At 46.8% G+C, this 22025-nt stretch overlaps 1 protein-coding gene and 1 long non-coding RNA gene across 2 annotated transcripts in view; one reads left to right on the forward strand and one right to left on the reverse strand.

The window, feature by feature from the left end:
• Positions 1-1782: 1782 nt before the first annotated feature.
• Positions 1783-22025, reverse strand: part of Plpp3 (phospholipid phosphatase 3) — an 82152-nt gene continuing 61909 nt past the window's right edge. Inside the window, exons 5-6 of the mRNA XM_026382385.2 lie at positions 17345-17521; positions 1783-3711 (exon numbers count right to left, since the gene is read on the reverse strand). Of these exons, the coding sequence (XP_026238170.1) occupies positions 3586-3711; positions 17345-17521 (303 nt within the window). The 3' untranslated portion in view covers positions 1783-3585. The remainder of the gene's footprint in view (positions 3712-17344; positions 17522-22025) is intronic.
• Positions 8473-9800, forward strand: LOC113177896 (uncharacterized). Its single transcript, XR_003300152.2, has 3 exons — positions 8473-8663; positions 9248-9464; positions 9560-9800. It is a non-coding gene; the product is annotated as an uncharacterized LOC113177896 (long non-coding RNA).

The raw sequence follows: 22025 nt of genomic DNA on the forward strand, positions 1-22025 counted from the left end.
TCTCCCCTCTTCTGCCCCCATCAGCAGGAGTTATTTTCTCTCACTGGATCTTTGTTCCTCAGAATTGAAGTAAAAATTTGAAGTGTGGCCTTAGGTTCTCCCTAGCTGCACCTGGGGCCCAAAGGTACATCACAACTCACAAAAAAGTTGCTGAGCTGATATCAGGGCATGAAATGGGCCTACTTTGTCTAATAACCAAGAGCAAGCAGGCTGGTCTTGCTAGCAAAAAAGCAAGCCGTAAGCCACAGGAGTTCATTTCCAGGCCTTGGAACCAAATGGAGTTTGTCAGTCTGGATCTGGAAATTGCTTAGGGTTGATGGTTCCTTTTTTCCTTTCCACTTCTTTCCTTTTTGAATATGAAAGACTCTGTTTTCCTATGCCTGTCCTATTGCTGAATTTTAGAAGCAGCTAATTGTTTCTTTAGTTTTACTGGTTCGAAGATGGAGAACAATTAGACCTCAGGGTGGTATGAACATAGAGGCTTATCCTTACCTGATTTAGATAATGAGATCTGGGATTGTTAAGTTAGTTTTAGATGAGATTTAACAAATGTGTTTATTTATGTATTTTATTTATTTATTTTGCAGTGCTGGATTGAACTCGGGGATTTTTGCATGCTACAAAAGTGCTCTATCACCGAACTACATTTAGGAATGGGGATATAGCTTAGTGGTAGAGCACTTCACTTACCTCAAGAAGGAGAGAGAGAGAGAGAGAGAGAGAGAGAGAGAGAGAGAGAGAGAGAGAGAGAGAGAGAACAAACTTGGAGATAAAGTAAATCTATTTTGCTTTGGAAGCCAGAGGGTGAACTGTAAAGATGTCGACGGGCAAATCCCTGGAAACTGACTGTTTTTACATGGCTAAGGGGAATTAAGGTTTAGCCACTTGGAATTATATGTGCCAATCATTTGAATTTAACATAGGTGCATTATCCTAAGATTTATCTGAGTGGTCCCACATAATCACTAACGTCTTCGAATGTGGAAGCTGTGGCAGAGGGGGAGAACCCGAGACAGCACAATGAGAAGGAAGAGGGCAAGGGATTGTAGATGGGGAATGAACTTCTCCCCCAGACCCTGCAAAACTGGGAAATTGACAACTTTGTGTTGCTTTGAACCACTGTTTGCAGTAATTTGTTACAATGACCATAGGAAACTAATATAAGACCTGTCCTGCAATTACTCTGAAGGATCTTAGACAAGTGGTTTCACCTTTGCATTCCTGGGCTTTCCTTACTTCTCAAAATAATAACTGTTCTGGGTAAAAAGGAACAAAGAGGCAGAACTACCTGGTGCACAGGCACACAGTACATGTGAATTTCGAGCTTCCCCTTTTCTTCCTGGTTGGAAAGCACAAGAAGAGGGTCACAGGCAAGGAGACAAACAGCGTTTTCAGCAGTGTGTCTTCTTCCTTTGCTGTGGACCCTGTGAAGGACTCCCCCAGTCAGCTCCCCAAGCCCACGTTATCTGAGCACTGGCTCCTTATCTGCCTTGGGGGGGCCTCACAGCTCCCACTTCCCTAAAACCCCTCTTAGAATACAAAAGCTCTTTAGAAGCCCCTGAGATGAGACAGAGCCAGAGCCTCACTCTGCAAACAGGCTTTCAGAGATGAAAGAGCAGCTTAGCCACTGGTATCTCTCCTCTGGTTGCCATGTTGCCCACTGACAGAATCAGAAGGCGGTGCCCCGAGGGAGGCCAATCAGAGGCTGGCCTGCCTCCCCCTCCTCCTACCCACGCACCCAACACAAACATCCCTCCAACATTCCAGCTTCCGATTCCTTAATTAGTTGTGTTATGAGCTTTTATTTAAAAAGCACATTTAATACAAGTATAGTTTCGCAGATACAAGTTTTCACTTTGTATGCTACAAAAGTCTTTGAATATTATTCTCTTTACAAAATGGAACCTTACAAAAATACTGACAATTTAATGTTTTTATACATTTTTCTCTAGTTGCAGTTATTTCTCTCATTGTAAAACAATGGCTACCACAGAACTATTGATATTTTAGTTGAGATTAAAAAAAAAATTAACTCATTGCTTTTTTAAGCAGCTAAAGTAAATAACACAGGTCGAGACACAGTTTATAATCATAGTGGATATAGCTAAAATTGCTTCAGAAATAATATTTTACATAGTTAACTTTTAATGTTTTATACATTATTTATATAATATTTATATATAAAAATCATAGCTTGCTATACGTTGAAATGAAAGGACGGATTCTGTAACAAGGATGTGCATGTGGTTGATCCATATGGTTACATGTAGCCCTTTGAAAGGTTTGCATCCAAGATCGAGAAGCATTTCTTTCTTCCTCCTTTCCTCAAAGGTCCAGTAGAAGGGGTCCCCATCTACCACCCAGAGTACGACCTTGCTTGGAAGGACACTTATGGATAGAGAATGAGGAAAACTCTACGGAGATTTAACCCAAGTGTTCTGCCCAGCAGAACCTACCGAGAACTGCCCTAGGGGTCAACCCCAAGACAACAGTGCTTTACACAGCTTAGCAAGAGCAACTCCCACGGAAACCCTCTCCGCTCCGTTATCTTGAAGGGTAGCCTTTCAGGCAGGAGACCGGCTGCTACTCTGGCTCCCTCCGAATTGGAGTAGCTGAAAGGTTGTTTCATCTTTCATTCTGCCCTTTTCCTCCCCTGTCTCCTGTCCAGAAGGCTGTTTTGCATCAGCCAGAGGCCGACCATGCCCTTGCTCATCTCTGGACACTCATAGGAAACCCCGGATTTCAAGGGAGATGGCAGTAACCGAAGTCTAACCGTTTCTAAGAGTGTGCAAGTGCCCGGTGATTGACGTGTACAACATCAGCATCCTGTGATCGACATCCCAACATCACAGGACGATGAGTCAAAAGAAGACAAATGGAGGCCTGGACCCTCCATTTCTTCTGAAATTGTGCTATTTGTGAAGTTCACTCATCCCACAAAGAGTCTTCTAATCTCTAAAGTGAGGGACCATGGTTGTGGGCCTGTGGACTGTGCAGGGGTCGGGAGCTGTGATAGAAAATTCTAAGGATTAGGGATCTTGACCACTTGACTGAGCAAATATGCTCATTCCTTAGATTTAAGAAAACAAAATTTTCTGAACCAAAGTCACAGTAGAGAAGAGAGTGGATGAGAAGGGGGAATGCAAGAGGGGAGTTCCCCAAGGCTAGGTTGTGGATTCAGTGCTAATTCTGGCGTGGTGTGCTACAACGTTGAGTTTGCACTTTTCTCACAGGCCTGGGATTCTCAGGTCACCAAAGGTGACCAGAAGACTCAAAATCATTTTAGTGTTTGTGGTGGGACAGGCCCGTGCTCACTAGAACATGAACACTTAAACCAACTGCACATCCAGGACTCCGGCACTTGGTGTTAGTTTGCTGTTGATTCCACATAGGTGAACGCTACCTATTTTGGAAGGCCACAAGGTAAGACTTTTTTTTTTTTTTTTCCTTTTCAAAAATCAGTTGGGCAAAAACGTTTTTCCCTACATTCTACTGTCTGATGAGATTGGAGAGCAGCAAGAACTTGCTGTCAGCAGTCATTGTACAAAAAAAAAAAAAAAAACCAGCTCAGGAAGCGGGCAGCACCTACACCATGTTGTGGTGATTGTTCCTGTCAATAATGTCCACAGGTGAAAGGATCTCCTTCCTGATGGCAGGCGAAGGCAGGGAGAGTGTCGTCTTAGTCTTGAAGAGGTCTGACACGAAGAATACCTAGGAGCACAAATCAGAGATCCGAATTAGTAATTGCCACTTGGGATCTGGGGACAGGCAGAGGCAAATGGAAGGAAGGTGGGAGGTACACAGACTTTAGGAAAAGAGAGCCCTAAACCATAGCTCTCTAAATCCGGAAGGACCCTAGAGATCATAGAGTCCAACTCTTATTGTTTGAATGGGGAAACTAAGGTCTGGAGGACAGTGACATGGCCCAGGTTGTGCAAGAGTAGAATCCAGTTTTATGGACTCAGTCCAGTGCTCTGTACCTGCAACCCCAGACTTCCTGATTTCTCAGGGCAAATGAGCAATGAAAGAGAAGTTCTTAAGCAAGGGAAGCAAGTCATAATTAGTCAGTAATCCACGCTACTTTCCCTTTCCTTACAAAGGAATTCAGGGTGTAACCGAGTCAGATTGGCCAATGTGAATTCCTGTCAACAGGAGCTGAAGTAAGGAAGCAGCAGTGACCACTTTTTCTTAAAAACCCCATGATAGCAATCATTTCATATGGGACAAGAAGCCAGGTCTTTTTGCAGAGGGAATCAGCAACTAACTTGGAGGAAAAAGGTCAATAAAAAAAAATCTCCTATCCTCATACCCAGCATTCTTCCTCCTCTGGGCATGTGACCTAGGAGTCTGTCCTAGAATCACTGAGTGCTGAAAACCCTTTGGCAAGCACATTAAGGATGGCTCAGATGTAGCTGCTGTGTCAAGGAGCTATGACGCAAGAGTCAAGAACTTGATGAGCTACTGGAATAACAAAAACCTGTGCTTTGTATTAGATAAGCAAAGTACACACACAGATTTCCACTTGAGCCATTTAGCAGCAGGGGTTTGTATTAAGTAATTATAAGTGGCAACTGTCAATTGTGTAATTTAATAGAAAATACATAGCTGAATGGAAGTGGGGAATAAAATACTTTCAAAGTTCCTGGCAAAGATGTAGTTCAATGGGACAGTGCTTAGCATAGCATGCACAAGGCCCTGAGTTCAATCCCTAGCACTGCCCCCTCAAATTCTACATCCCACACTTTCAGAACTGAAATGTTTTGCAATACCCGCAGATGGTAATGTGCTCACTAACAATTAAGGTACTGCCTTTTCATTCTGGCCACCTTACTAAGCCAAAAAAAAAAAAAAAAAAAAAAAATGAAGACTTCACCAAAACTAAGACTCAGCCAGGGCCTGGTCACGGTAAGGCCTTGGATTATTTGTTGAACTGATTTCCAAAATGTCACTTCTCTAGTAACACAGCAATCAACAAAGTGTCATAAAGAAACTAGTAATGCTGGCTACCCCAGGAGAGGGGAATGGAGTGGCCAGAAGATAAATAAATTTGGAGACCCACAAAACTCTTTCGTATCTTCTAATTTTGAGCCTGTTACATATTATAAACATTTCATTTTGTTGGCTACTACAAGAAAAGGGGATCTTAGCCAAGAAATGTCACACTTTAACACATTTTTAGCTTGAGAGCCACTGAAAGTACCCTTTTGCAAAGGGGGAAAAAAAATCTAAGCCTTTTCTTCCTGTCTTTTCTAAGGCAATTTGAACAGAGAAAAGGTTGGGACAGAAAGGTCTGTCTCCCAGCCAAGGTCAAACTTGAGAGGAAGGAAGGAAACGCCCTGTGTGCCAGCTGCTAGGGGGCTCCGGGCTTCCCAGCAAGGGAATCCATTAGGAGCAGCTGGGGAGGTGGTCTTCAAGTGCCCCCAGTATAAGAAAAACTGAACAGATGCGATCAAAGTTCAATGTGTTCAATGATGAAACTTTCAACTCCTCCCTATCCCAGCCCCTTCTCTCCCCCATGCCCTTCCTTCCTACTGTACTAAAATGATGCTATCATCAGACAGGTGCAGATTCTGTATCCACTTCTCTACCTGAAATCATCCTCCCTTTTTGCTTTGTCTCTAAGGTAAAGGTCTCGATCCATCTCTCCATCACTGGCTCTTAGCTCCACTATCTCAGCAGGCTCTCCCAGTCCTAGTTTCTTAGAGATCTTTCCCCTAGATTCCATCTTTGAGGGCAAATCAGGCAGAGAACAACTCCCTCATCCCCAACAAACACTTGAACCACTGACCCCTTAATCTACTGATTTATCTCCCAATCTAATATTTTGGGGTTCATATCCATTGCATGTTAGAGTTTGTGTTGCCTAACTGCAAGATGGAAATAATATGAAGGTTAAAGGTCACAGTGAACTCAAGAAGACCTAAAACTGTGCCAATAACAAGACATTTCTTTCTCTAATGCTGTGGATGCCACAGTAATTACTGAGCCTAGACTAAGTGATGCTCCCTCATGTCTCCAAAGCTTTGCTAGCTGGCTGTTCTTCCTGGGTGGGAGACTCTAGAGGAGACCCAGTCCTTATCACCCTGGATTATCCACAGCACCTAAGTTGGGTTTTACACCTACCAGGTGGTCAATAGATGTTTGTTGTTGAATTTCTAAAGTTCCCCCTAGTTCAAGAAAAGCAAGTGCTCTGGCCTTGGGTTCTACCAGTATATACAAGACCAACAGACTTCAGGGCAAGCACATTCTTGGATGCCACATGCACACCACACGGCCAGGCAGCAAGATGAAGGGTTGAGTGAGGTCAGGCAGAATCCCACCTCCTTGCTTTCAGTATGGCTTGAGGTTACACAAACACTTTTTGAGGGGGGATCATGAAACGTGATCCTATCAAGACTCAAACAGGGCTTCATCTTCCTAATGCTTCAACAACAGAACACAAAAAGCTCTCGTAAAAGTGGTAAACTTCTTGGCTTGGAACAGTTCCACTTCCTGGGTGATCTCTACCTGGAGGCCGAGGCTGGGAAGGCTCTACACAGATGAGTGGACCTATCGTAGGTCCACAGAACAAACCCACTCCCAGTCCACAGCCCAGCTCCACAGGTCTTCTCACTGTACAAAAGAATAGACCACAATAAGCACTGTCTCAGCAAACAAGAAAACTGGACGCTAGATACCAAGAGGAGGTCTAAGCTACGGTGCTCAGGACATTTGCTTTTAATTTCATTTCTCTGATTTTTTTGAATTTTATAAATCACTTTTTCTGAAAAAAGAATCAGGGCAATTATTAAACATTTATTAAACCCCTGCTGTGTTTTGAGTCCCAAGAATACAAAACTGAATATTCCCAAAACACAGTTCTTGGTCCTCAAGGTAAGTCCATGCCAATGAGGGAGCGTCACGTAGGAAGATGGCCTCCACAATATTGTGTTTTGAGGATTGTGTTAGAAAGAGGCCAGAGTGGAAAAGAAGCCCAAAGAATGTGGCTTTTAACTCAGACTGAAGGGGTGAGGAGTGGCCCTTAGAAAGTTCCCCCAGGGGGCAGCTATTAGGGCTTAACTCTGGAGGATAAGGAGGGGTTCCCCAGGTAGGGAATGTCCTGGAGACTGTTACAGGCAGAGGGAGCAGCGGCGCACTGGGGTGCAGGAGGCGGGGAGAACAGAAAGTTCAGGACTTCCTGATGCTCAGTGTGGCTGGGACAGAGCCATCAGTGAAGCTGGAGAGCAGAGGGCCTGAACTTGAGAGGCCTCCTTGGACACGTCCAGCACTTCAGACCCTCCTTTCTAGACATCATTGTCAAGGATAAAGCACTGGAAAGTCTTGCAACAGGTTGTGCTAATAACTCAAAGGAGTCAGAGAAGGTACAGGGAGCCCCAAGATAGGGACTACAGAGTCTAGGAGAAGATAAGTCCTGGGATGGCACTATGAAGACAAAGAGGAAGAGAGTGATTTTGAAATACCGAGGATAGGCCTGTAGCTGACAGATGCGATGTGTCTGTGTGGGTGGGTGTGACTTGAGCCATGACTTTCTTACTAGTTCTGTTTTTCTACTACTGAATTTTTTTTCCGCATTGGTTCCCACTGAAAACTCTTAAAATTGGGGTAATTAGGGCGAGGGGGAAAATGATAGCTCTCTTCCGCCTTCTAATATTTTGGCTCCTTTTGATATGGTCTTGGGGAAGTGATTCTGACCTCCTGCTGAGTCAGAATGTCAAGCTATTCTGTGATCAGATCTCAGGGCGGAAGGCGATTTGATTTACCCAAACACTCTGGACAATGTGGCTCTTCCTTCAAGAGCAAGACTACACACAAACAAAGCAGCTCTAGGCTGTAGGAGCCCCATCCACACCACAAGATGAGGAGATAAGAAATGTGCAGGGAGCAGCTCCTTATGAATGGCTGTTAAGGCTCTAGCACCACATCCCTCTTCCACTCCCATCCAGCCACAGAGCTCTGCTGAGAAGCTTTGTTCTTTAAGGTGGGATGGATTTGTTTGCAAATCCAAGGTTTGCCATTTTCAGCCAAATACCCATGTGAGGGATACAATGCCTATCTCTTGGGGGTTACCATCAGGATTATGGGATGTAAATGTGGATCACAGGTATGGCACGGTGACACACAGAAGTCACTAACCCTGGCTTGTGGGTTCAGTGCCTGTCTACGCAAACTCACTTCTTTGTATCTTGCTTTTATGTGGAAAAAGCAGGAAGAAGAGAAAGAACTAGAAAAACTAGAAAGGAAAGGGGAAAAGAGGAGCCATTGAGAATGTGAATGAACTTGGGAAAGTGGATGCTGACTCAAGACAGCTACAGGGACTGTGTGCTGACCTGGAGTTTTCCACAAGGCAGATAGGATCTGCTTTTAAAGACTTACAATTTCTGGGGCTATTTTTGGAAATGAGTCACACTGGAAAAGATGCTCTGGAGTCTTCTTGCCAGCGTTCACCTGCTGCATCGATGCCAGCCCCGCCTGCCTGGAGCTCACCAAGAACTAAGTCCACCAGAAGCAGGAAGTCTGGGTGGTGGCCAGGTCTCCACCTCCAGGGCCATGGACGGTTGGATCAGCACATTTTGAGGGCCATTTTGTGAAGGGCAGAGTATGACAACTGAATTGTCTTTTTAAAAGTTCCTGGAGCCCAAGAGTGTTTCAACTCCTGACTGTGGGTAAGTGAACCTGAAGATAGGAATCATGCTCTTGGCCACGGAGACTCTTTATAAGCTCCCACTAGTTTAGATACCAGCACAGGGCAGATAACTATAAAAGCCAAAGGGCTTTAGAATCGTAGAAGCAGAAGAAGACAAGAGTTGTCTATTCTGGTTATTTCGGGGTTTGAGTGTACCACTCAAATTATCTGTTTCAGAATCACCTGGGTTCTTCTTGAAAAAGCAGATTTCCAGGCACACTACAGACCAATTTGGAGAGTGGCCTGGAATCTGCATTTCAATAACACCACAGGTATTTGTTGTGCAGACCACAGACAAGAGAACTTCAGTGGGCGGTCTATGCAGATGAATGGATGGGCTCAAATGATAGATGTACCATTGCGTGGCTGTGTGTCACTGGGCTTTATTTAATATTCTGAGAGAGACTCTTTTATCTGCACCCTGGACACCAGGATGCTTCCCTGAGTTGCCTTCTCTTCCCTCTTTGGTTCCCCTACTGAACTTTTCATGACCTTCCGTTTCAGCATTAGGCCATAGGCCGTGATGCATGATCCTTCAATGCCATGTCATGTTTCCCCTTCTAGACTGTCAGCTATTCAAGGGCATGGGTTGTGTTGAGTCATCTCTGTGCTCACAGTTCAGGAACAGCAGTCCTCCATGAAGGCTGATCCCACCGCCATGTGCAACAGAGACCCTGTTTGCTGCTGATGATTTTGCATGCACTTCAGTGTGTCTTGGCCCTGAAATTTCCTGGGAGGAGAAAGCCTTGAGAATCAACTCACCCTCCTGCCCTACTATATAGTAAGTGCTGTCTAGACAAAAGTTATCTTTGGCAGCCTGGTCTTTTGGAGATGGCATTACTCAATTACAATCATTATTTTTTGTCCTCAATAAAGGGCTTTCAGCAGCTGTTGACACGATACATTTGCCAGTGTCTGTGGTGAGTGATTTCCTGATGCATCTGAGAAGAAACACAATGGGGCAGAAAGAGTGTCACCCCAGGAGCCCAGCAGCAGGATCCAGTCCCCAAACAGCTATTGTTGTGGAACTGGGACCAAGTCACACTCTTGTGTCATCTTGAACTGACACAAAATGAAAAGGTTTGATGATTTCAGGTGATCTTCCTGCCCTGGATTTGTGTGCAAATATTATTAAAAAGAAAACTAACTTCCTATATTTACTGTAAAGCTTAAATGAATAAATAATACATGTGAAAACACTTCCTATCTGTGAAGGACTATTCACATCTTACTTCAGTTATCATCATTAAGAATCATCACTGCTACTGAGGAACACACAAGAAGTTAACCTTCTCTAAAAGAAGAAAGAGGGTTTGGAGGAGGAGAGGAGAGTGTCCCGGGCCATTCTGAAGAAGTGCCCTGTTGAGGAGCCTGCAGGAAAGTTCTCCTCGGCTAGCACAAAGGAGGGCACCCAGTAAGGAGGACTCTGAGGGCTGGTGGCCCTGCAATGGGGTGCTAGTTTCAGCAAGAGCTGGTGCTCAGGAATGTGGCACCCAGAGATGACAAAGAATGGACAAAGACAAGGGCCACCATCCCCAGAAATACTCCAATTTAGAAGCTAAAAGGGAGAAGGGGGCTATTACTCCCTGAGCTTGCCTCTCCTTTTTATCCTGCAAGCTCCAATGGTTTGCACGTCTGAGCCAAGAAAAGAGGCATTCTTTCTATCCATTCCTATGTCTTATGCTATTCTTCCTACATACAGTTCCCTGGCTGATCTTCTGTATGTCATAACAAATGTCTACTCATCTTTCAAGAATCACCTTCCTTAGGAGTTCCAGACCTCCGAAACCCTCAAGGAGAATTGATGATCCCCACTCTTGTCTTCTGCTGTCCTCAGTAACGGACCCCATGCCAACAGCTGTGCCCTTCCATTGTACTTGCTTTTCCACGTGTTTGTTCCAATCAGATTGGTCTCAAGCCCTCAGTAAGTTACTGGGTGGTCACCATCTGCATTTTTAAGAGTTAAATGGAAAAAACTAAGAAGGGATGTCTGTGTGTCTAGGAACATTAAGTGGTAAGCCTTATTTTGTGTTTGGATGCCTCTGTGGGGTTATGATGTACAATGTATTTCTTATTATGGATGAGGATCAAGTCTTGGAAACATATATTGCACTGTGAGTTCTTGAAGGACCAACTCCTTTTAGCTCTGAATGCCTAAGACAAAGCACAGCATGTACCACATAATGCCCATCCACTCAGCATGTTGTGTGTGCCCGATGTAATGCACCTCATTGGCATTGAATCCTCAATCTAAAAATCATGTAAATACAACAAACCCCCTCGTTGAGTAGGAAAAGGCAGCTGAGAAGTGAAATGACCTGGTCAAGAGGGCCAACTGGCAAGTGGCAGGAAGGCGGCTCCCCCTTCTGAGTCAGTACAGGGTCACACACCCCACTCACCTCAGCAGGGCAAAGTGAAAGGAGGCTTGAGAAGTACTTTGCAAACAGGAGGGGACTGGAACCACACTGTTATCATTGCCTGGGGCCAAAGTTAATGCCTGTCTTTGCTCCCTTCTCTCCACCACATCCCACATCATCCATGTTCCCACCTGCCTGAGCAGGGGCTCTGTGGTGGCAAGGTCAGCCTCAGGAACCACTGGCAAAGAGCTAGGCTTTGGCAAGGCCATAAGAGATTTGGGAGGCCATTTCAACCACTCCCCTGCACCCGGACATGGAATACACCCAAAGGGAGCAGATGGGAATCTCCTGAGAGAGGAGGAAGTCACCTTACAAACTCCAGCACAGACCAAGTTTGCTAGGAATGGCTGCTGTAGCTGGCTGGGATAGGCTTGAGCTACCAGAATCTGGTTCCAACCCCTGCCTGTGTGCTGGGCCAGGTGTGGCCCTCTCCTCACGTGTTTCCTCTCCAAGGTCGCCACCGCTGAACTCTTCTTCCACCAGCACTCTAGCTGGTCTCTCTTCCTAAGGTCAGCGCACTAGGGCGGAGACAAAGAATGCTCTCTCCCTTCCCTACATCCTGGAGGAAGATAGCAGCACACAATTGCTGGCTGGGCCACACCCTGGGAAGAGGAAAGCCAGGAAAGACTGCCCTGTGTTTATGAAACTCAGGAGCAGCTGCTTCCTCTGCTGAACCCACAGCAATGGCGGCCTGGCCCTCCCCTGACCCCTCCCAGGGCCCTGCATTTGCCATCTGTTCGAGGGTCAGCGAGGAGGTGAGCAGACATGCAAGTTATCACTGGACAGGAAATGAACTGATGTCGGTCCCTTCATCTGAGTCCCTGGGTGAGCCCAGCTGTGGAGTCTGCATCTTTGCTAGGGGTGACTTTGAGGGTGTGTAGGTGGGAGGAGGGCTGTGAGGGGTCAGTGTGTGCCTGAGTTTGTGTCTGTGTGCCTGTGGTTCAGAGTTCTGGCTAGAGAGAATGGATGTCTGTGTGTCTGGGAACATCTGGGTGTGTCTGGGTTCTGACCTTCTGCCCTAGTCCTGTGCACCTCTGTCCACATCTGTGGAGCTGTGCAGGCCTGCCTGGCCCTAAGGGCCTGTGCCTGGGGTTGAACCACCACACTGAAGATTTTCGATCTGTATCAAGTTCTACTGTGTTCCCTTTCTGGGAAGCATTCAACTAGTGAGCAGTTCTGTAGGGGATATCCCCATTTGGCATGTGATTTTTTTGTCTAGACAAGTCTGCTTACTGTGACAAAACTATCCCTAACACATTGGATTAAAGTGCTTGGCTGACCCAATATTCCAGGTTAATGCACTGCACCACTGGGGGCTTAAGGGCAGGTCATAATCCCCCAGTTCAGGGTTTGCAGGAAGACAATTTCACCTGAGAAACCAAGTCCAGCTCAGTTACACAAAGAGCCATCATGAGACCTCAGTGCCAAAAGGTCAAGGAGCAGCAGGGCTTCCAACTTCAATTCACAGATGAGGAAATCAAACTGAAGGGAAGTGTCTTGCCTGAGGCCACATGCCAATTCATCATTCACAATTTACTCAAGAACTTATTGCATGCCAGGCACCATAGTAGGCACTGAGAACCCATAACCAGGTTAAGTATAGATTCTGCTATTAAGACAGACTAATGGGGGAATCAGGATATGAGCAGGAAATTGACAGAACAGGTCAAAAACCATGGTGAGAAGAAATTACTGTGGGCTGTGGGAGCAACAGAAGAAAGGTAGACAGTTCTGTCTCCAGGGACTGGGGAAGGTATGGTGAGCTGAACAAGGGCCCCTCAAAGATGTCCATATCCTGCTCTCAAGAACATGTACTGGGCTAGGGGTATAGCTCAGTTGGTAGAGTGCTTCCCTTGCATGCACAAGGCCCTGGGTTTAATCCCCAGCACAAAGAAAAAGAAAGAAAGAAAGAAAGAAAGAAAGAAAGAAAGAGAGAGAGAGAGAGAGAGAGAGAGAGAGGGAGGGAGGGAGGGAGGGAGGGAGGGAGGGAGGGAGGGAGGGAGGGAGGGAGGAAGGAAGAAAGAAAGAAAGAACGAACATGTACTGATGGCACCTTATATGACAAAACAGACTTTGCAGATGAGATTAAGTCAAGGGTATTAAAATGGTAATGATCCTGGTTATTAATGTAAATCACACAGTCTTTAGGAGAGGGGTGGGCAGAAGGTTCAGAGTCACAGAAGGTACAACACTTAAGGCCAGAAAGTGTGGCTTTGACAATAAAGAAAGGGGCCAAGAGCCAAGGAATGCAGGCAGTGCCAGAGAGCTTTGAAAGGCAGGAGGAATGGACTCTACCTGAGGGATCCAGGTGGGACACAGCCCTCCCAACACAGCTTCAGCCCAGCACAACCCATCTCCCTCTTGACACTTCCAGAATGGTTAGAAAACAAATCTGTGTTTTCAGCCACCAAATTTGTAGTGATTTGTTACAGGACAGCAGCCATAAAAAACAAAAGTAGAAGGTTTCACCAGAAATGAAGTGGAACTGGAGCTGTGCTCCATCAAAGGTAGCCAGCTCTCCAAGCTAAGAGCTCAGCGTGTCGGGGAGGGTGAAGTCTGGCTCACCTGTAGGGGCAGGTGGGGGAACGTGGAGGTGAGGCCCTGGAAGCTGGGGTTGGGCAGCCCTGGCCCTGTCTCACTCTGTCGCGAGTCCACTGTGGCTTCTCTGCCTCCTCTCTGTTGGACTAATCCCTTTGGACTCCTGTGTCTCATCTCGAGTGAAGACAAGGACGATCTTCGATATAGGATTTTGGGGGACTAAAGATCCGGGTGAAGCACTTACCCTAGTGGTGGCACAAGGTATGCTCTCAATAAATGTCAACGTATGTCACATCTCTGTTAAGGGAACCGGAGGCCCACAGAGGCCTGGCTCAGGAGGTTTATCTGGGTAGAGGGGGGAATGGATTCTGATCCCCTGCACCACGGAATTTCTACCACTCTGTACTGCCTCTTTGTGAAACTTCCTAACCTCAGGGGTTCTCTCTGTGTTTCAAGAACTACTCAGTAGCCTGGCTCATACCTGTAATCCCAGCAGCTTGGGAGGCTGAGGCAGGAGGATCGTTAGTTCAAAGCCAGCCTCAGCAAAAGTGGGGTGCTAAGCAATTCAATGAGACCCTGTCTATAAATAAAATATAAAAGAGGGCTGGGGATGTGGCTCAGTGGTTGAGTGCCTCTGAGTTCAATCCCCGGTACCCCAGCCCCCATACAAAAAAAAAAGAACCACTCAACAGAGCCATGCTCATGGGTAAGAAGCATACTGGGCTTCTTGTGGAACTCACGGGAACGCCAGCTCTGGTTCTTGGGTAGAGTTCTGCTACACCGCACAAGGACAGTAGAGGCCAGAGACTCCTGCCGAGAACGTGAGAGCCACGTTGCACAACCAGGGAGGAGGCTGGTAAAGCAGCAACACCTGTGAGGCAGACGCCTTCCTCCTCCTCACTGTTCTCCCTCCAGGACTCCCGGTGTCCTCACCAGACGGCCTCATGGTCCCCATACCTCCTCCTGGACCACCATCCCTGGCTCAGTCCAGGGCCGGCCCTTGATCCTGTCTTTTTTTTTTTTTTTATCACAACCAGGAAAACGGAGCCCTGGTAGCTTTCAGAGGCTAAGGACACACTGCCTCTCTCTCCCAGCAGAGCTTCCCACACTCCTATGCTCAGGAGCCACAACTGTGAGGCCCTTCCTCGCCCTGGCCTCTTGGATGACTTAAATGAAACAGACCACTCCGAGCTGTGATTCCAAGCCAACGGTAACCAAGTATCCTACTGTGCATCTGGTTGTATAAGGAATTTGGAGAAAAATAATAAGTAAGATTGAGTCCCTGCCCTTGTGCATTCATAGCTAAATGGGCAGAAGATGGAAAAAGATTTATCACCCCTTTCCAAACTATCTGTATATGGCAAAACAGGCTCTCAAACTCAAAGTGGTGGCTGGATTAGCCCCGAGGGTGGGAAGGACCCTTTGACACACTTAAACGGCACTCTTTAAGCAGCTGTCAATGCAGCTTCTGCCTCCGGTTACCTCCGCTGGTCTCCAGCTTGGGTGGCCTGCCCTCCTTGCCAAGTGCCAAGTGCAGAAGGCCTGGCTGTGAGCCCGTTCCAATCCTGGGAGCAGCTGTCTACCAGCTCTTTGACCTTGGATGACTGAAGTCATGACTCTTGAGCTTGAGTTACCTCATCTGTGAAATGGTCCCACTTGGCTAAAAGGAGACGCGATGGTAAAATGTCTACAAAGGTGCCCGCAAACAGAAGGTGCTTCCTCAATGCGGGGACCACATTCCTATGCCATCCCACAGACAGCAAGAGTCAAACAGGATGAGAGTCAGACCCTCATTTCCCTTATTGAAAATAAGCCTGGGTCCTCCAAACACTGTCTAATTGCTCCCGGCCAGTGCTCTGGAGTAAAAAGGACAGCGAAGGCCCCGAACAATCCCCACACCTTTTAATTTTTTTAATTGGGGGTGCAGGAGGCTCCAATTAGGGCAGTGGCGCCACCAAGAAGGAAACACAGCAGCAGGCCCCAGGGGGGCTGTGCTCCTGCTGGGAGCAAAGCTCAGAGGGCACAGGCAGCACAGGGTTACCCTCCAGTGCAAACACCCATCCCCCTCTGTCATTTCACATTAAAGGGCCAGGCACCAGAGGACAAGCTGGACGGTGACAGCTTCTCTCATTAACAGTCTGTTTCCCAATCTTTCTCCCTTCTGCTCTTCACTTAAAAAAAAAGAGAAAAGAAAGGAAACAGAAAGCAGTGAAGACCGCCATCTTGACAGCCAGCCTCTTAGGCAGGAGGCCAACAAGGCTGCCTAGTGGTTCCGATCCTACTTTTGTGGTGGTGTCCACTCTGAACACCTGACCGTCCTCCCTCCTCTTGCCCACACTGCCTCAGACTGTCGCCCACCTGCCGGAGCATCCTGCCCATGTGTCCACCATAGTCCCACGTGGTACTGTAGCTCTCCTGCTTGACTTGGCTGTGCATGTGGCCAGAATGGGATTTCGTTAAGGGCAAGGGCTCAGCCTTTATTCATCCCTCTGCCTTCAGGAGACTATTCCCTACAGTGATCTCAAGAAGGGCCAAGTCAACTCATTGATTCGAGCTTTTTGCTTATTAAGTATACATTGACTTCTGGAGCTAGGAGCCCTGAGAAGCCTCGGGAAGACAGAGAGACCAACATTTATGTTACATACCGTCCCTGCCTGTCTGAAGGGAGACACATTAATATCGCAACAGAGTGACAAACGCTATTACAGAGAAGGATAGGGTGACTGCAGAGAGACGCAGGCCTGCAGCCAGGCTTAGAAGCCAGGAACAGGGAAAGAAGCTCTGGATCTCTCTATTGTTCATAATCCTGTCTGTGAATGAGCAAGGACAATACTAACAACAACTCAGCCTATGTCATGGGTGCTGCTTAAACATCTTTAAGCCTTTATAGTGCTCAGGGTCTCCTGCTGGACTGGGGGCAGCTCCTCTGAAGAGGACCCAGGAAATCACAATGTCAGAGCAGGTGCTCAGCCATGTTTCTTGAATAAGCCCCTTGAACCTTGCAGTGGGCAGGAAAAACAGAGACATCCCATGGAGCTCAGAGGGGTGGAATGCCTTTATCCCAGCCTCTCTGCAAGTCAGGATGAAATGTATGCAAGGGGTAGCCCAACCATTTGGGGCAAATCAGCATGTGGCCCTTCCCAAGTACAGTCTCTAGGGAACTCTGACTGAATGTGCAGAGAGCCCTTTGGCCTGGGAAGGACTTAGCTTCAGCAAACCTCCTTTGCTGCAGCCAGAGTGAGGGCCTCAAGGGTCACAGTGGAAACAGCAGGCATTTTCCAAAAAGCAGAGTTCAACTGAAGAGTAACCATCCACCAAAGCAGCACGTGAGTACTCTGTGAGTCAGGAGACTTCAACTCTGTTAACTCATGTGACATGTGACCTTGGCAAGTTTCTGGTCTAAATGTCCTCATACATAAAGCGAGTAAATGGGACAATACCTAAGATCTCTTCCAGTTGCAACATTCTATGAACTCACACCTTCTGTGTTTATGGAGAAGAGGATTTACAGATCCTGTCGGATCAAAACTCACAGGCTGGAAGGAAGCATGAATTATTTGCACTTAGCGATGGGGTTCTGGGGAGGAGGTGGTTCTTCAGATACCGAGAGAACAGGAATAAGGGCTCTCTGGCTTTGGTCACTGAGCTGGAAACATTTAACAAGCAAAGGCCTTCGCTTGCTTGCTGAGGCCAAGAGGCTACTTACTATGCAGCAGGCCACCAGGGCTCCTTGAGCAAATCCTGCCAGGACATCAGAAGGATGGTGCTTATGGTCCGATACCCGGGACAGTCCCGTGTAGAAGGCCATCATGATCAAGGTGAACTGCAGGAGGGGTCGAAGCAGGCGGGCACCTCTCCAGGTGAAGCGGGCCTGCAAGTATAGCTGGAGAGAGGAGACAAAACGAGCAGACACTGAGTGACTCCTGTTAGCAGGCCCTGTGACACCAACTCCAATCACACTGTGTTCCTGCTAAATGGAACTCCCCAGGCTTGGGGCGGTAGGTTGTGGATGGAGCATTCGATGTGGACACGACCTCGAGCCAGTTATTTAAATGCCAAGCCTGAGTTCTACAAGAACGACAAAAAAATAAGAAAAATAGAGATAAACTAGGGAAAGCTGAGAAAGATGATACACACAAATGAATTTCACATTATGCTTGGCACGTCTGGTGTTTCCTTTTAACGTCTTCTTGACTGAGACTAAGACCAGTAAAGGGTCCGTAAAGACTTTATTTCACAACTGATAACAACCCACTTAATCCATTTGTGCATTTCCTTGGAGATAGCGGATGGACCATCCCTACACTCCCTGCCTCTCCCCACTCCTAAGGTCGTGGAAATACAATAGTGGTAGGGGAAGTGGTCATGATAGAGGGATGCTTCTGCTTCAAGACAAAGCACTCTATCCAAGGACAAGTTTCTAAGTCACCACTAGGAGCTATGGGTTTGGAATTAGCATAGAAGGAAACACATAAACCAGCCAGACAATGCCAGAGAACTTTCAAGAAGAGACTGAGGGACACTGGATGGGGGGGGGGGGAGTAGAAGAGTAACCTGAAGAAAAATGGAAAAGAAAAAAAAAAAACTAAAACACCTCTGGCTGAAGGAAAGAAGTTGAAATGACGTCAACTGGGTATTGTCCCCTCAAGAGTTATCTGGCTGCAGTTTCCGTTCTAACCTCTGGGCACAACCTACTTCCCAGGTTCCTGTGGGAACTTGGGAAATGAGGGGGGGAAGCGGCAAAGGGACAAGGGGAACTTCCGACTACAAATCAAAGCCCTGGGAGAGGCCAGGGGAGAGGGGAAGCGCAGAGGGAGGGGCTGCTGGCCTCCAGCAGACCCGTGGCAGTGGCAAAAGGGGGGCTCTGCCCTTCCTCTTGGGGTCAGGAAGAAAGAAGCAAGAAGCAGCCAGTTCTGAGGAGCCAGAAGAGTGGAAGGGCTCAGTCACTCTTGGATGCAGGAATAGCGTCTAGGACTCAACCCTCAAAGACTTGGAAAACGATTTCCAAAAAAGACAGGCACGGAAAACAGCAGGCAGCTTCATAACCATTTTGAAATTATGTAAGTGGAATATTGGAAAAAATCTAAGAGTAATGAATGAAAAACATAAGAGACTGCACTGATGTCATTGGCCACTAAACCAGTGATAAAGATCAGTGGTCCTCTCATAGGTAATTAAAAATCTAAAAGAAGCAAGAAAATCATCCTGTTACAAATTCAGTAGTTCATACGTAAATTCAAGTAGATTCCCATGGACATCATAGAAAAATTTAGGGGGAAAGAATAGAAAAACTTATGCTGAAAATAATCCTTAAAGACAAAACCTGGACCTATAGCCAGAAGAGATGGAGATCAAAAGTGTCAGCCAGGTTCCGTGACAAGTGAAAAAATGTACAGAAACTAGAAGTTAAAATTCCTGCCTGGGGGGCTGGGGATGTGGCTCAAGCAGTAGCGCGCTCGCCTGGCATGCGTGCGGCCCAGGTTCGATCCTCAGCACCACATACAAAGATGTTGTGTCCGCCGAAAACTAAAAAATAAATATTAAAAATTCTCTCTCTCTCTCTCTCTCTCTCTCTCTCTCTCTCTCTCTCTCTCTCCCCTCTCTCACTCTCTCTTTAAAAAAAAAAAAAAATTCCTGCCTGGCCAGGCCTAGTTAGGGGATGCAAAAAAAGTGTACTAATGTGTTTTGTAGGACCCATGAAGGAAGCTGGGGGAACAGGGTCCATGACTTAAGGAGAAGGAACAACTTGAACCTTAAAGATGAACAGGGGAGTTTGCTGGGGGTTAAGGGAGCAGTGGTGAGGGTATGGATTCCACAGAGGGATGGCTGAGCTCTGCCATCCATGTCCCCAGGAACTTCAAGTCACTCAGCACCTCAGAAAAAGAGGATAAGGAATTCCTCCATGAAAAGGAATAAGGCCACAGAGACAAAGAAAGGGTCAGTTCTCAAAGGACCTTGGATGTCAAACTAAAGAACCTGGTCTTTATTCAGAAGACCCATATTCCCCACTTTGTATGGAATACAAAAGGACTGTTTAAAAAAATAAAATAAAAAAGAAACTGGCAAATGTTCTTTATACTGCATCCTTATTTCTGTCACTGATAATGCTTATGAGATTTGAAGACTTATATGGCTTTAAGTCACTATTTTTACAGAACACCTACCTACTGGATCACAGAAACTATTACCGTAGGCAATGGTGAAAAACATATGGTTTTGAGCAAGGCACCCAATACCATGAAAAAAAAAATAATAATTTGAATGCTTTTAAGGGCCCTAGGCAGGGCTGGCTCAATAGAGGCAATGCCCAAATCACAGTGAATCTAAAGCTACAGTCCACAGGGCCACTCCCTCCTTTCTGCTGAAAGGACCTTCAGCAGACCGTGCCATCAAGGACCCAACGATTCTTTCCTTCTGGGAGTAGGGATGGAATGATGTTGGTCCAGCTCCTGCTTAGCAAAAAAGTCTTCAGAATAACAGCAAGTTCAGGGAAGAAGGAAAAGCCCACTGTGGTCTGGTCCTGGTCCAGCTGTCCTGGGTAGTGGGTCTTAATCAGAAGACCCTCAGTGAGCCTTAGCTTCCCCCCACCCCCACCCCCACCCACTCCCACCCCCACCCCTGTAAAAGTGTCATAGCTGCTATCACAAAGGCTGAGGATGGATTGACTGCTAAGGCAGACAGAGGACAGCACAACATGCCACTCAATACATAGGACAACTTTGTTCTTCAAACACTTTTCTTAAAGTAGCCCCAAGATATTTCTATTTCCCACACTGAACAAAGCTGCAAGTCTTCCGAAAAGACTCATTGGAAATTCTCCACCCTTCCCCTCGCTAGCTGCACGGACTTCAGGTCTCAGGCCTTGGAATCCAGGGTGGGGCAGAGGAAGGGTGGGTTTCCCAACCGGACAAGGCCCACATCTCCCCTGCCACTGACTCAGAGACTTCAGGCTGGAGCGCATTAAAAGAAAATTCATGCACGAGAGGAACTTGAGGATGGAGGAGAGGGCAGGCCTCAGAATAGCTCCCAGAAGAGAGGAAAAGTGCTTATGAATGAGCAAGAGGAGGCGCCATGAGGAGAAAATTCCTGAAGGAAGCCGTCATTCTAGTGACAGAGATGCAGCTGCTCCCCGAGATCCATCAGTGATGACTACATTCGGGAGCAGGACTGGTCTTGGGGTCCACAGCTGGGGCTTTTGGGGAGACAGTGCAACTGTCAAGTTCATTTTGGGGGGGATACAGCTCTGAGTCCATACCACTCTGCACATTTCAACTGCATGGTCATTGACCTCTGTGCACCTCAGTCTCATCTATAAAGCAGGATGGACCACATTTCCCTCTCAGGATCAAAGGATATAACACAGAAAGGAGCCTGGTGGGCAGAGGACAGGCACACAAGACATTCTTGAGAAATCTAGTTGCCTATGCCTTGATAAATGAGATGTACTCAATGACTGTGGCGATTTCACCAAAGCAAGTAAACCACTGAGGGAGATTGTGCAATAGCCCTCCACCCAGTGGAGTCATCTGATTTGAGATCTAAGCTAGGGGCAGCAGGCTTTGAGGTCGATCACGCTTTGAGTTGTATTCAGCAACTCCCTGTATCTCTCAATAATCTCAGAGCTGACTGGGTGGAATTTTGCAGGTTCATACATAAGTCACTCCAGGCCAGAAGTTTGGGCCTCATGAGGATGGCTGAATATATTCTGGACCTGGAACAACAAAAAAATAACTGGAGGTTCCATCCATTTCCAGTGCAAAGGGGCAGGTACATTTTATTCAAGAGAGGAAGTCAACCCTGCTGACCATAGGATGCCAGGAGACAGCAAGATTTTGATTCCCAGAATCAGAATCAGAATGCCTGCAGGGGTTTCAGCAGTGTCATGCAGCCCACAAAGGTTGGTTAGGAAAAGGATGAGCAGAGCTGGATTAAACTAGAAAGCCTAAATCATCCGAGGACCTCCCACAGTCCACAGCCTACCGATTGTCCTGTGTTCTCATCCCCATCTCTGTGGAGGAAGACCCCAGGGCCATGCTGCAGCATCAGCAAGCAGAATCGTTTCCTGGACATTGCTGGGAGCCAGGGTTAGATATGCAATCAGAACAACGAGGGTGGAACCTCTACTCTACTACATAGCAGCTGAATGTCCCTGACTGGTCATCTATTTTCTCACATATCACATAAGATTTTTTTTTTTTATGGTATTGATCATTGAACCCAGGGCCTTGTGCATGCAAGGCAAGCACCCTACCAACTGAGCTATATCTCCAGCTCGTAAGATTTTTTTTTTAATTTTTTTAATGCTGCAAGCATCTGTTATATTCAAAACTCTGAAAGACACAGATTGAATGAAATAAGTTCTCACAAAAATGCACGTATGTGGGGCG

The sequence above is a fragment of the Urocitellus parryii genome, chromosome 11 (assembly GCF_045843805.1).
Source record: "Urocitellus parryii isolate mUroPar1 chromosome 11, mUroPar1.hap1, whole genome shotgun sequence".
Taxonomy (NCBI): domain Eukaryota; kingdom Metazoa; phylum Chordata; class Mammalia; order Rodentia; family Sciuridae; genus Urocitellus; species Urocitellus parryii.